The sequence below is a fragment of the Propithecus coquereli genome, unplaced genomic scaffold, assembly GCF_000956105.1.
Source record: "Propithecus coquereli isolate 6110/MARCELLA unplaced genomic scaffold, Pcoq_1.0 Scaffold77, whole genome shotgun sequence".
Lineage (NCBI taxonomy): Eukaryota > Metazoa > Chordata > Mammalia > Primates > Indriidae > Propithecus > Propithecus coquereli.
The window spans coordinates 816142-830999 of NW_012153840.1; the positions used below are offsets into that span (position 1 = coordinate 816142).

A 14858-nucleotide genomic window follows, 5' to 3' on the forward strand; every position below is an offset into this window, starting at 1 on the left:
TGGTGGCGCATGCCTGTAGTCCCAGCTACTCGGGAGGCTGAGGCAGGAGGATCACTTGAGCCCAGGAGTTTGAGGTTGCTGTGAGCGAGGATGACACCACGGCACTCTTCTAGCCCGGGCAACACAGTGAGACTCTGTCTCCAAAAAAAAAAATCCCTGATCTACATCAACGTGAATACGCCCTACGCAAAGACCAGAGGGAGACCAGACAAGCAGTGACAAATGAAAACACTCCTTTGAATTCGGGGGAGGGGATTATGGGAAATATTTTCCTTGTGCTTCTGTTATTTTCATACAGTGTTGGCAATTTTAAAGGATTTCTTTAAAAAAACTGAGATGGCGGGGAGAAGAAATAGACTTCGGAGGTTGTCAGCGAGAAGGAAGCAGCAAGAAAAAGAACCAGACGAGGCTGGGGAAGGGGCAGGGTCCCTCCTTGGGACACTCTCCAGCCCTCTGCCCAGAGGCAGGGGGACGGACACTGCTACTCCAGCCCGGGAGGCATCAGACCCTGTCTCTGAGCCATCATCACAGCCACCACCAGGGGGCGGAATTGCTCAACGAACGTTGTAATCGGGGGCATAATGGGCGGGGAACCCCCCACAGCAGAGAAGGGACTGGGCATTTGTTGGGCACCTACTGTGTGCCTGCCTTAGGCTCCTCGCGCTCGGTATCTTGTTTAATCCTCCTGGTAACCCCATGATGCACGTACAATACCAGCTCCAGGTTACAATCTGAAGGATGCTCTCCGACCTCACTCCCCACCACGCCCCTCCTTGTTTGAGCTGCTCCAGCCCCGCTGGCCTCCTTTCTGTCCCTCTAATGTCCCCAGCATGCTCCTGCCTCAGGGCCTTAGCACAGGCTGTTTCCACTCTCTTCCTAAATAGCCACACCTTTAACTCCCTTATTTCCTTCAAGGCTTTGTTTAAATGTCAGATTCTCCCCAAGGCTTGAACAAAATTAACTGACCACCTACTATGTGCCACACACACAGTGCTTTACCCAGGTTACCTGGTTTAATTCTTACAACAGCCCTATGAGGTTGGCACTATTACTATCCCTATTTTACAGGTGAGGAGGCTGAGGCCCAGAAAACTAAAGTTATATGCATTCGTTCATGCATTCGTACAATATTCGCATATTCACCATACATACTGTATGACTTACTTATGTGTTCTGTTTGCTTCTTGTCTGTTTCTCCCTGCTAGAATGGACACAGCTTGTCTGTTTTGTTCACTGCTAAGGTCAGAAGCCAAGGCAGGAACACAGGACAGCAGCCTGCGGTGCTAAATTTTAGTTTGGGTGCCCAAGAAGGAGACTTGGGTTCTGACTAGACCACTAACTTGCTGTGTGGTCCTAGGCAAGTAGGTATCCCTCTCTCAACCTCAGGGTCCCATCTGTCTTCCAAGGGAACTTATTCCTGATTTTCAACACAACAGACAATGGAGTGGGGCACGACCACACTGGAGACCCCTCACTTTCCCACCCAGGGCCCTTGCTCCATGCCTGGGAGCTCCCGGAACAGACCCCTGCAGCCTTGCGCAGAGGGAAGGCTCCTGGCTGAGCTCGCTGGCCGGCAAGGCCAGTGGGGTGGGCGGGTAAGGATGTACATGTGTCGCGGCGCGATAAAGAGACTGGGGCAGGAGACCGGGTCAGAGACAAGAGCAAAGTCCTTGGGGACCACAAGAGCCCTTTCTCGTTCCCGAGCCCGCATCCTCTGAGCTCTTCGTCCCTGAGACCGAGTGCCAGGGCTGCTGGAGGGGACAGCAGCCTCCTGAGGCATCTGTGTAGAGTGGCCGCAGGCTCCCCAAGCTGTCCCCCGACCTGGACCTGTAGGAGCCTCCTTCCGCCTGAGGTCTGGCCGGTCTGTCCCCACCCATCTCCCCGCCACCCACCACCGTACCAAGTTGCCTCCGCTTTGCCTTTGAGCCACGCTTTCTCTGGCCTCCAGGTATTTTCCCAGAGGTTCCCTCTGCCCGGAACTCGGGTCCACTCCACCTCACTAGGCTCCTTTCTTTACCTGCACAAAGTCTGTTTGTCTTATTACGCCTCAGGGTAGCTGCTGCCCCCAAGGAGCCTTTCTAAACACCTCCCATGGGATTAAATGTGATCCTCTCTGATCCCACTGGGTGCCACTGCATGCATGCCCGTCTCCCCCACTGGACTGTAAACTCCCGAGGGCTAGTTCCTTGGTTACTTCTGCATCCCCCAGTAGAGGGCCCCAGGCTTGGCATATAGGAAGTCTTTTTTTTTTTTTTTTTGAGACAGAGTCTCACTCTGTTGTCCTGGCCAGAGTGCCGTGGCGTCAGCCTAGCTCACAGCAACCTCAAACTCCTGGGCTCAAGGAATCCTCCTGCCTCAGCCTCCTGAGTAGCTGGGACTACAGGCATGCGCCACCATGCCTGGCTAATTTTATATATATATATTTTTAGTCGTCCAGCTAATTTCTTTCTATTTTTAGTAGAGACAGGGTCTCGCTCTTGCTCAGGCTGGTCTCGAACTCCTGAGCTCAAACAATCTAGCCGCCTCGGCCTCCCAGAGTGCTAGGATTACAGGTGTGAGCCACCACGCCCAGCCATGAAGTCTTAATAAATATTTATCGAATTGGTAAATGAATGCATGAACAAACGCACATAACTGCACTTTTCTGAGCCTCAGCTTCCTCGTCTATAAAAGGGGGATAGTAATAGTCCCAACCTCAGAGGGTTGTTGTAAGAATTAAATGAGGTAACCTGGGAAAAACATTATGGGTGTGGCACATAGTAGGTGGTCAATAAATTTTGCCTAGCAAGTTCCAAGCTGCTTCAAAGCAGACCCACTCCAGGGAGCCAGGTAAATGATACCTAAGCATTCGGCAGGTGGTTTACATGAATTCTTTACCCCCAGCCATGCTGATTATGTAGCTAGGACAGGGATTTTTATCAGGCCCATTTTACAGATGAGGGAACTGAGGCATGGAGCATACAATAATTTGTTCATTTAAAATGTATCTGCTTTGTTCACTGATATAACATCAGTACCTTCAACATGTTAGAAATACATTCAAATGAATTAACTGAGCACCAACACTCGTTAGGTGACACACCCAAAATGACATGGCTAGTAAGTGGCAGCCCAGGTCCATCTGATTCCAAAGCCTGTGCCCCTTCCTCATGGGTCCCTCCCTGCGTCACAGAAAGACTGCCCTCAGGCCTCAAGGCCCTTCAGCCCCCAGGAATGTGGGCAGGATCCCGCCCCACAGTAGAGTCTGGGCTTGAGTCACCAGCAGGGTGAGCACATTCCTCCCACACCAGCCAAACTCAGCCCCAGGCAGCCTGCCTGGGCGCCCGGCTCCATGCCTGGGTTGTGGCAGGAAGCCTCGACTCACCTGACCCAGAGCCCTGAGGCCGCCACCAGGTTCACCCCATGAGGCTGTGTGACCTTCTCGGCACTGCCCAACTCCTCTGGGCCACAGACCAGATGGTCGGCCAGGGCTTAGGGGAAAGTTGGGGCACACCTTGGCTCCATGCTAATCCCCCACAAATGGGAAGGTGACCTCTGGGGCTTGTGGCAGGCGTAACCTCCAGGCAGGAAGCAGGGGACCCCACCAGGATCCTACACTGCACACCCCACTCCTTGGTTACCTGCAGGCAGGATGCGGACCCATTGGTGGGGATTCAGCAGGTACAGTCACCTGTCTGAGCACTAAACCCTCAATACCGCATTTCCTGCCCCAGCGTGGCTGTTCAGGGCGGGGCCTTCTGACTCACTTCTGTCACTCGGGCATCCTGGCCAATCACTTGCTCACCGGCAGCCAGGTCACTTGGCGACCTCTGGGCCCTTTTGAGCCACTGTTAGGACAGCAACTATTTTGACTTCTTAGTCGGAGAAGCCTCCAGGGGTGTGGGCAGGACCCCCTGTCCGTTCCCCCGTTGCTGTGCCGGACCGCACATCACCGCCCTGGTTTCTCCGATTTTTCAAGAGAAGCCAGAAATCTGGCTATTCGTGTGAGCCTGATACACACACACACACACACACACACACACACAATGTTGGTGACTAATTAGCTTATAACATTATGTGGGCCAAAAGACCAAAGGCTACTAGTTTGTGAGTTTCCTCCTAAGATTCTATAAGCTTTTGAATCTGAGATTCTCGGACTCCGAGTCTTCGATTCTAGGATTGTACGCAGGAAGCCGACACCACTTCCCAGACTGGGGAGCCGTGTCCATGGGGAGGGGGCGCTGAGGGTGGATGCTGCCCTCGGCCCCTCGAGCCCTCCGCCACCCTCCCACCCTGGCCTCTCACTTGGGGTAGCTGCTGCCGATGAGAATCCGGCCCAGGGGGTACTCCACGCCGCCCACCGCGACGGGCGGGCTCACGTCCAGGTTGCCAAAGGAATCCAGGCTGGAGGCGCCAGCGGACAGGATCTCCCGGGTTACGTATCCAAAGTCGGGACCCTAGGGAAGGACCGGCAAGGCCCCCACCCCAATAAGGAGGGGTCAGTTAGGACAGGAAGAGGCAGCTTTTGGGGTGGGGGGGATGGTGCTGGAGGACTCCCACCCCCTGGCACCTTGCACCTGAAAAACCACCTCCACCGCGTGTTACAAATCGCCCCTGGGCTCCAAGCACCGAGCAGTTAAAGTACAGGTCGGTGACCGAGGGATACCTAAAACACCCCCAAATGTTTGGAAATGAAGCAACACACACGTAAAGAACCCGTGGGTCAAAGAAGAAACCAACGTGGAAATTAGACCATATTTTGCAGTGAAAGGGGGTAGCAAGGCAGCACATTGAATCTCACGGGAAGCTGGGGGTTGCCGGAACTCTAATGTGTGTATTTATTAGGGAGGGAAAAGGCTGAAAAACTCTAGCTTCCATTTCAAGCTAGAAAAAGAACAGCAAACTAAACCCAAAGAAAGTAGAAGAGAAATAATTCAGATAAAAGCAGAAATCGGTGAAAAATCCCCTGGCGCCTACCGGTTAAACCTGGGGCTCGGGGTCAGGTGGGTCCCCACCCCGCACACTGGCCCCAGCTGATGCACTCACCTGCAGGGTTCATTGTCACCTGCCCCTCCAGGCTGGGTGAGGGTCCCTGCTCCCTGTACCCACAGACTCCGGGACTTTCCCTGCACTGTCCCAGTGGTGGGACAGCGGGAACCGGTAAACGGGCAGAGACAGCATGCCCGCCTCCAAAAGTCCCTGCACTGTCCCAGTGGTGGGACAGCGGGAACCGGTAAACGGGCAGAGACAGCATGCCCGCCTCCAAAAGTCCCTGCACTGTCCCAGTAGTGGGACAGCGGGAACCGGTAAACCGGCAGAGACTGCATGGCTGCCTCCAACGCGGTGCAGTTGAGGACAAGGGCCCTGGAGGCTTTTGCACCTTGGTGCTACCATTAACTTGCAGCATGGCCTCCTGCAAGTTACTTAACCTCCCTGAGCCTCAGTTTCCTCACTGTAAAAAGGAAATAACTAATAGCATTTGGCCATGGGAGTGCCCATGGATTATACAAGGTAACACGTGGGAAGCTCGGGGACAGTGCCTGGAACTCAACACATGGTAGCAGGTGCTGTGGTTGCCACCCCACGCACAGGAAGTAGCACAGTGGCCAGTGCATGGTAGGTGTTCAGAAAACACTTGATACCTGAACACAGGCCCCGGCTCTTAGAAACAAGAGCCACGTGGCCTCACTAAGGGTGTGTTCCCCCCAGCAGGCAGTCTGATCTCCCCAGGGCTGGCCACTGGGCCGATCCCTCCTTGGGGAACAGGCCCCTTTACCTGGGAGAACTTGGCTGTCCTGCCCCTCCCAGAACAGGGGCAATCATGGCTGTTGGCTATTTGCGTGTTGTTTGCATATCATTTGCATCTCCCACCCAAACCACCCACTGACTCCCCAGTTTGCTGATGTGGCACCTCCTGTGTCCTTTTGCCCCTCTCCCTGGTCTCTGGGCCCTAAAGGACCAGGCCCAGATGAGGCCTCAACAGGGGGTCCCACGGGAGGAACTGCCTGGGCTCCCCACTCTGCCCTGTGCCCATACCAGGATCTTCTTATAGGGGAAATCCCGCAGGCCTCTGTTTCGGGGGGAGTCGAAGACCACGGGGAGGTACTTGTGCGGGGCCTCAATGTAGCCAAACTCCATCTCGTCCTGGGAGGGAAGAGGTGAAAAAGCCACAGTGAGCTCAGAGTGGTTTTCAGAGCAGGGCAAGCTTCGCCAGGCCCGGGGCAGGCCAGGCAGGGCAGCAGATGTTCCCCAAGACTGGGGAGTGGGTGGAGGTGGAGGTGAGGCCTCCTGGGACCCTGGCCAGGAAGGCCTCTGGTCCAGGTTTGGTGGGAAAGAGAAGTTGGGGCCAACGCAGGCAGCAGGAAAGCCTCCCCCAAGGGTCCCGGCCCCCAGGCTGGCCTGGCTCCTCTAGGGAGACCGAGGCTGGTCAGGGCCCTGTGCAGGCCTCCCTTTCCCCAAGCCCAGCCGAAGGCTTCCCGGGGCACCCCCAACTCTTTCCCGAGCCTGTTTCTGCGCCCACCTGGATCCAGCGGTCATTTCGATTTTCAATCCGAGGGCAGACGATCAGCTTGCAGTTGGCTTTCGATGCCAGGTGAGACATGGCTTCCAGAAATTTATCATTTGATCCATGAGCGTCCATCACGCTGTAGCGGACAGAGAGAGGGGAGCATGCTGACGACCTCTGACTGTGGTCGAGGGTCGGGGGACCTTGATTCAGTCTGTGCTGGGCCCCTAGGGATACAGGGGTTCGGACACAGTCCCTGCTCTCAACAGCCTCATGGACTCACGGGGGAGATGGATAATGTCCCCAGATCATATCAGGTGACAGGTACAAGGTAAGGGGTAAGCCCAGGCTGTTGAGCCCAGAGGCAGGGCACCTCACCCAGCACAGGTAGTCTGAGCAGTAGCCACGGAGGTGACCCAGGGCTGCATCTCACTGGTGAGGGCAGTAGTGAGGGGCAGGTGGCTCCGTCTACCCCTGTTCCACACAATTGGCCTGAGCAAAGGGGTCAGGGTGGAGTTAGCAAGCAAACAGGAGGAACGGATTTCCTTTTGAATGCCTGCACACACCTAGACCCAGGTAAGCAGAGCAAACCTGTTTGGCCACACCCTTCCCAGCTTTTTGATTTATGGCCCGCTCCACTGTGGCCCTTTCCAATGGTCTGACCTCTGACACAGAGGCCTGGGGGGGGCCTGGCCAATGGAGGCTCAGCCCTCCACCAAGGGCATGACCAGGACGCTGAGAGACGGCAGAAGGACCAGGGCCCCGGGCGGGGCTGGGCTCACAGTGAGCCCCAGAGGTTGGGCTCCCATGTCCTCAGCAGGCACAGGATTGTGCCCACGTCACAGCATGTCTAGGTCCCCTGTGGCCACTGGCAGCCTGAGCAGGGCCTGGCCCCGCTGCCCAGACTAAAGCCAAGGTGTCCCAAGGCTGCCGCGGCGGGACAGGCCAGGGGCAGGGATGCTGGAGCTCGAGCCAGTGACCCCAGAGTGGCCTTAGCTGCTCAGGGCAGGGTGAGGCCAACAGGCCCACGCCACCTGCAGCTGCCCTGCACCCAGCTCTGCCCCCGGAGTGCTCTCAACAGATCGGTTGGTCTGAGTGGGGGGCGGAGCCCAGCGCAGCACCCTGCCCCTACCTCTACAAGTCACAATTGCTGGCAGGGCTGCAGGGGGCTGGGGGCCTCACCTGCACACATACAGCTCCTCGGGGGGCTGGGTGTTGGGGGTCATGATCCAGGGGGCCACGCGGAAGGCCACGGTGTCTGTGAAGAGGGTCACCGCAGGCATGGTCTGAGGGGACAATGAGGACTCAGTGGGCCCTACAGGGACCCCTACCAAGCCCAAGCCCATCAGGCCTCAGCCCCTGGAGCCTCCAAGCTGGTCCCCCAACCCCTCAGCCCTCGTGCCCACCCCCAGTGCCGTACATACCCGCATGTCCACCAGGCTGACGTGGAGGGAAACCAGCCCCAGGAAATCCGCGTCAGGGAAGGCGAGCCCCTCCACATAGAATCTGATCTCCCGCTCCCCCCGCTGCCGCTCGACTTTGTAGGACAGCTGTCTGGGCCCCAGAACCTGCTTGTAGTCCTCAAGGGAATTCCCACCTAGGGAGAGCCAGAGCCGGGGGCCAGTGCTGGGACAGGGGTGTGGGGCTGCCAGCCCAGGAATCCAGGGGCAGAGCCGCCTTTGTGATTAGATCTGCTCGGGTTCCTCTCCAGCTCTGCTCTGTGCAAGCTGTGTGACCTCGGCTCAATGACTCAACCTCTCTGAGCCTCAGTTCCTCATCTATAAAATGAGTAACATTACATTTCTCATGAGGCTAATGTGAACTTTAAACCAGATAAAGAGATAAAAGCACGTGGCACAAAAGGTGAAAATAACCCAAATGTCCATCCGTGGATAAATGGATAAACAAATGTGGTTATGTCCGTAAGATGGAACATTATTCATCCATAAAAAGGAACGGAGTACTGATTTGTGCTACACTCCGGATGAAGCTTGAAGGCATCAGGCTAAGTGAAAGAAGCCAGACACAAAAGGCCACGTAGTGTTTGTGTGAAATATCTAGATGGGTAAATCCACGAAGTCGGAGAGCGATCAGCGGTCCTACACCAGCCAAGTTGCCAATTCACTTATGCAGACTGTGCTTACGCTCTGGGTCGCCCTAAGTGTTTTCGAGCTGGGTCCTCCGCCTACGCCACCATCACTGGTGCACACGAAGGAACATTCCAGCTCCTGCCAGGCACAGTCGGCCTGAACAAGGAGTTCTGGGTCAGTCTGAAGGAGGGTGAAGGGGAAGCAGGAAGGGGCGGGAGAGGCCTGTTGCTACTTATCGAAACCAGTAAAGGCACTTCAGGATTAAGGGTTGGTATATTTTTAAAGCCACAGACTTAGATTAGTATAAAAACTGGTGGAGCAGCCGGGTTCTGGGAGCAGGGCCCGGGCCTCAGCCTCGCTGGCTCTCGCCCCGTCCCCGCCGCCTGGACGGTGCTTGGTCAGTCCACGCTCACCGACCAGGGGACAGAACAGGCGCTGGGGGCAGTGGAAGGAGAAGGGGCTTGGTGCCCAGGACACCTGGGTTGGAGTGCTTGCCCCGCCCCCAGTTGGTTGTGTGACAGTGAATTCATGCACCTGTGCCTCAGTTTTCCTCTCTGTAAAATGGGAGAAGCTGTCGAACCTCCTTCCCGGGTGCTGCGCTGTGCGCTGGTGGAGGGGCTGTTTGTTAGCTGTGGCGACGGTTACGAAAAGGTGGTGGAGAAAAGAGAGGGCGATGGGAGAGGAGGGGAAAGAAATGGCTGGGGCAGGACGGAAGAGGCCCCACCAGGCCACTCACCCCGAGCACAGAAGACCCCCACTCTTTCGGAGTCGGACAAGGACATGTCTAAGACCAGCTTGTGAGTGTGGAAGAGCTCGTCGGGGCCATCACAGCTCAGCACCATCGGGGACATGTCCTGCAGGTCTGGGGAGAACGGCCCCCTTGAGACACCCCTGCCCCCCACCCCGCCAACAGGCTCCCCTCCCATCCCCCACCCCGCCCCCCATTCCCCTTGGCAATGCCTTGTGTCACTCACCATCCAGTGTCATCAGCTGGCTGTTGGCAAGGTCGGGCTCCCTGGACCTGTGACTGTCCCGATCACAGTTCACCAGCAAGACAGCCCCATAGCCCTTAGGGCCCCAGCGCCAGGTTTTCTGCAGTAAAACAAGAAGGCTCGAGGTCAGTGGGCCCCAGGGGGTTCCAGACAGGGGTTCTGGACACGGCCAGGGCTGGCTGCTTTGTCACCTTGGATACTTCCGTATTCTGGGTTTGCTTAACGATTTAAAGAGGAATCATAGACCTGGGGACTGGAGCTCCAGGTAAGGCTCTAGACCCAAAGCCACCCTATCCTTGTGCAGTGAACAAACTGCACAACCGTACGTGGTTGCTCTATCGAGCCATCGCACTGGAGGAGCGAGGCCGTCGTTGCCACACCCAGATATGGCCCTTGAAAGCCGGCTGAGCTTTCACTCTACCTGGGGTGGGGCATTGGAGAATCTTTGGGAGACTGTCCCCATCTCAGCACTCTCCTGAGGCCTGTCCCACAGACGTCTCTGACACCCACCCGTGATCCTGCAGGCCCTGCAAGCTGAGGTCCAAGATGAAGCAGGAGAGATAGCTGGAGCCCTGCCTGCCTCTGTGGTCGCCGCTCTCCCTGTCACGCCTCCGCTTTACCCCACCACACACACAGGCAGGGCTCACTGTTCCCATTTCACAGAGGAGGGAAGGGAGGTTCTGGGAGGTGAACCCCAAGTTGCATAGTTGGCCTTCAAACCCAGATCTTTGGGACTGTACAAGGCCATTGCTAGCCTATATAGCATTTTTGTTCATCCCTTTGGGAAGATGCCACCCTGCACCAGGCCCCCAGACATGATTTACATCACAGCTGCCACCTTACTCAAGCACCCTTGTGCAGTGAACAACCTGCACAGCCATCCATGGCAGCCCTTCCCCACCTTGTCCACAAAGCCCTGTTATCCAGGCCACTTCCCTAGGGGCTTTCCCTCCAAACTGTACCTCCATCCCTCCCAGGACAGCTTTCAGATACTTCCTGTGGGGTAATGCCTGAGCCTACCCCATCCTCCTTCTCACTCCTCAGGACTGACTGGGGCTGACCACCATAGCTTCCTCTACCAGAAGGCTTATCTTCTTCTTGCCTTCATTGTCACTCAACAACCTTTTGTAAAATACCCACCATGTTTAGAGGTCTAAATACAGCCCTCAAAATAGAGAAAGCAGCAAGCAAGAGAACCAATCCCAATTCCAAGGTAGCATAAGAGAGACCTAGAGAGGGTAAGCTGTTTTCCAGCCGTCACTCAGCATGTCGGTCACGTGGTGTAAGTTAATGCCCATTCGTGCCAATTTGGCCGTCCCTGGATGGGTTCCCTACACTGTCAGACACCTCAGGCCCTGGGAATCCATCACCCTGCTGGAGGGAGGGCCCACTCCACCCCAGGACCGCCCATAGGTTTGCCTGTCCACCCTGCAGTCTTGGGGTAGCCAGGAGGGTCTCACCTTGTCCCCTCGGCTTCTCCTCACCGTGCCTGTGCGGCCTGTGTCGACGTCCAGGGAAACGTCTGCAAAGGGAAAGAGACAGGCTGCCAGGGGCTCCCCCAGCCCCGGCTTCACACCCGTAATGTCCAGGTCGGCCAAGCTTACCCCTTCCCAAGCCCACGCGGACCAGGACGCTCTGCCCTGGGGCTCCTATCCAACACTTGGGAGGCCCGTGTGGCTGACCCGTGTGCGGTTCTGGGTGTGGGTGACATTTGTGGCTCTGGGAGCTGGAGGGGACCAAGTCTTTGGCTCCAGAATTACTTGCATATCTGAGCGTGTTGACTTGCTAGCTCTTGGTGGCCTTGGGCTTCTAGATCGTGTGCTGGTGGCCCTTAACTGGCAGCTGGGGGTGAGCCCTGAGGTCCTAGGGACTGCCCTGGGCTCCGGCCGAAGGGGCACGTGGCTCTCCGCAGTCCACGTGGGACTTCCGTGGAGGAGGTCTGCTGGGGTCCAGCTCTTGGTCCCTGGCAGTGAAGTTTCTAGATCCTTGCAGCCCTAGGGACTACTGGGTCTCGATCTCTGCGGCTCCAGGGTGGATGAAAGGTCTCTGAGGAAGCCAAGCCCTCCTCCGATGGTGGAGGAAGCTGGCCACGGGCCTTCCACCCCAAGGGAGCTGTCAAGACCCTCGAACAGCCAACCTGGAGGGGTGAGGGGACATACGCAGAGCCAGGGAAGTGGCACTTACCGGCGCCAGTGAGGTAGAGCACGCTGTGGCCCAGGGCATCCCCCTCGGGCTCCCCGAAGTAGAAGACCTTCACCTGCGGGAACACAGTTAGCCCTAAGGCCGCAGAGCACCCCCTCCAGAGATGGAAGCGGCCGGGAAACGGGGGACACAGCTCCACAGCCCTGCTTAGAGGCAGCGGAGGCACGGAGACCCCGGGTTCTCACGATGCTAAAGGCCCAGGACTCATTGCCGCCTCCAGCCCCCACAGCAGGTCTGCAGAGGAGGGCAGGGCAGGGCGGGGAGGTGGGAGGGGTGTGGCGGACCCCAATGGGAGCAGCTGACTAGTGCCATTGACTCAGACAAGTCACTCTCCGGCTCCACATCCATAAAATGGGAACAGTGCCCGCCCCCACCCCCCAGCACCACAAGAGGTGGTCACAGAGCAGTGGCAGCGCAGTCCAGAGCCCACGCCAAGCGCTACCCCCAGGTCCCCAAGGACGGCCCCAGTGGACAGGGGAACGACGGGCCACGCCTGCAGTCCTGCGGCTAGCGAGCAGGGGAGGCGGGACCTGTCGGAAGCCATGTTAACCAGCCAGTGAGTCACCGTGTGTGGTAGGTGCCTGGGGCTGGGGTGAGGGAGGAAGGTGTCACTTGAGCTCAGGAAGGTGTCACTTGAGCTCAGGAAGGTGTCACTTGAGCTCAGGAAGGTGTCACTTGAGCTCAGGAAGGGCAAGGAAAGGGAAGGCTTGCTCAGGCGTGGGAGACACGCACACAGGACGGCATGCACGCGAGCACGTGTGCACACGGGGTGTTGCTGTGGACCGTGGGGGCTTCTTGTGGGGTCTGTGTGGAGGCTGAATACAGGGATTAATGGGAGGGTGTGTGTGAATTTGAGGAGTGACTAGGTGGACTCGTGTTTTGGAGGAGTTTTCATTCACGGATGCGCGTGTGATGTTGGGGCGTTGGCGGGGTTTGTGTGTTTGGGCGTCTGTGGAGTTGTAAGAGGCTCTGTGGGCTCTGTGGGGTGCTTTGTGAGTGGGAACAGGACACGGGGGGCTCTTACCTGGGATGGGGCGTGGGGAGATCCAGCCCCCCACTATGAGGAAGTGCCCTCTTACCTTACGGTCGTCTAAGTCCTTACTGGCTGTGTCCACGGATACAACCACATCCACTTTGGCATCCAGGGGCCAGCGGGCCTTGCCTGTGGGTTCTGTCACCCGTGTGGGATTGTAGACCACAGAGACCTCCACCCCTGAGCTCCCAGAGACCCCGAAGGTCTTGGCGCCCTTGGGCACATCGCTGGCAGAGAGGGGAGAGAGGAAGAAGCCCAGTGCTCAGGAGAGGGGCCGCCAGCGCTGGGGAGCTGGGGCCGCCAGGGCTGGAGAGAATGGGACAGTGGCTCTGGCCAGGAGGCCAACCTGCGCAGGGCACAAGACAGCCAGCGCATGGATGGCAACCTGTGGACACCCCCACCCCATGCTCAAGTCTCTTCCCAATCTGGCACTTCCAAATCCTCCAACTCAACAGGAAATCCATCTGACCAACCACCTCCCACCACCTCCGCTGCCAAGGCCAAGGTTCAAGCCACCACCACCACTCACCCAGACTGCTGGGCACCCTCTTCACTGGGCTCCCTAGTCCCACCCGCGCGCCCTAGCCCCAGTCTATCCTGCACGTAGCAGAGTGTGCTGTTCCTTTGCTCAAAAGCTGTGGTTTCCATCAAACTCAGGAAAAGGCAAAGTCCTCACAACGGCATACGAGGCCCCTCCCCATCAGCCCCTGCCACCTCCCTGACCTCCTATTCAGTTTTCTCTGGCAACGCCAGCCTTCCTGCTGTGCCATGAAGATGCCAGGCTGTCCTGCCTTGGGGCCTTTGCATTGGCTATTCCCTCTGCCTAGAATGCTCCTCCCCAGATACCCACACAGCTCGCTCCCTCACCCCTGCCAGGGCTCCAGCTAAATGTCACCTTCTTTGCGAGCCCTCATCCCTCCATGTCACGTGGCACCTTGCCCATCTTCTCCCCACGTGGCCATCTGGATGGCGTGGCAGCACCCTGGCCCCTCAGCCCCTTGACCTCTCTTCCAGTGACCCTGTTGTCCTCCACCTGGCCTCAGCCCCTCTGTCCCACGGACGGGCCCTCTACCGTGTCGTTACCAAGAACTGCACCCACTACAAGCGACCCTGTTAACACCCACTCAGACACCACCTCCCGACACTCCGGCTCCCTCCTGACACGCAAACGCCCCCGAGCCCTCAGCCCCACTGGGACCCTCGACCCTTGAAGGCGGAGCCCTCTCTCCCCCTTCTCACTGTCCCTTGCCCCCCACGCTCTGTCTTCCCTTCGCCGGCTTAGATTCCACAGTCCCTGTTGCGGTCCCTCCATTGCTCCGCTCCCTTTTGCCTGCCTTTCCCTCCCGTGCTGCCCGGCAACGCCCCAGCCACCATCAAACCCACCTCTGCACCTGCACGCACAGCTGACCAGACTCGCGACCACCGATCCCAAGGGACCCTTGATACTGCGTGGCAGTCCCACATTTCTCGAGCCTGTTTTTGCCGTCAGTGTCTGAGAAGACCATTTCATACCTTCTCCTGCCTCCGGGAGCGTCCGTCTCCTCCTCCCCCTCCTCATTAAGATGACAGCCTCCCGGCCCACCTGCCTCTGAGCCCCGTCCACGCCTGGACAAGGAGCGAACTGCCCCAGCACGTGTCCCCTGCTCATGGGCGTCCCCGCACCGCCCCTTCTCACCCTCGCGCCCAGCATGCAGACGTGCGGTGAATATCGCCCACCCTAAAGTCATCCTCCTGGACCCCTCATTTCCACGCTCCCCCTGCAGGAACGCTCCGCCCAATTCCTTCTTCCCATTGCCTCTGCAACCCGCCTCCAATCAGCCTTTCCTCCCCGCCTCGCCTTGGAAACCGCCGTGTCGCCAAATCCAAGGGTCCCTCCTCTTCTTCCTCTTGCTGACCTGACGGAGACACCTGGTCCAGAGGATCATCTGTGCTTGAAACACTTTCCCATTAGGCCACCGGGACACAGGCTCTGCTCGCTGTCCTCTGACCACCCTGCCCCTGATTCCAGGCAGTGGTGTGCTGGCAAAGGCTAACAACCAGCTCTCAGGTGTGGGTGG

The 14858-nt window shown here is 57.7% G+C and overlaps 1 protein-coding gene across 1 annotated transcript in view; it reads right to left on the minus strand.

Moving 5' to 3' along the window:
• The window catches only part of PADI1 (peptidyl arginine deiminase, type I), a 39723-nt gene that overhangs the window by 8959 nt on the left and 15906 nt on the right, over nucleotides 1-14858 (minus strand). Inside the window, exons 2-11 of the mRNA XM_012662544.1 lie at nucleotides 12848-13028; nucleotides 11751-11823; nucleotides 11027-11088; nucleotides 9549-9666; nucleotides 9311-9436; nucleotides 7909-8081; nucleotides 7667-7770; nucleotides 6500-6623; nucleotides 6016-6123; nucleotides 4285-4436 (exon numbers count right to left, since the gene is read on the minus strand). Coding sequence (XP_012517998.1) covers nucleotides 4285-4436; nucleotides 6016-6123; nucleotides 6500-6623; nucleotides 7667-7770; nucleotides 7909-8081; nucleotides 9311-9436; nucleotides 9549-9666; nucleotides 11027-11088; nucleotides 11751-11823; nucleotides 12848-13028 — 1221 coding nt within the window. The remainder of the gene's footprint in view (nucleotides 1-4284; nucleotides 4437-6015; nucleotides 6124-6499; nucleotides 6624-7666; nucleotides 7771-7908; nucleotides 8082-9310; nucleotides 9437-9548; nucleotides 9667-11026; nucleotides 11089-11750; nucleotides 11824-12847; nucleotides 13029-14858) is intronic.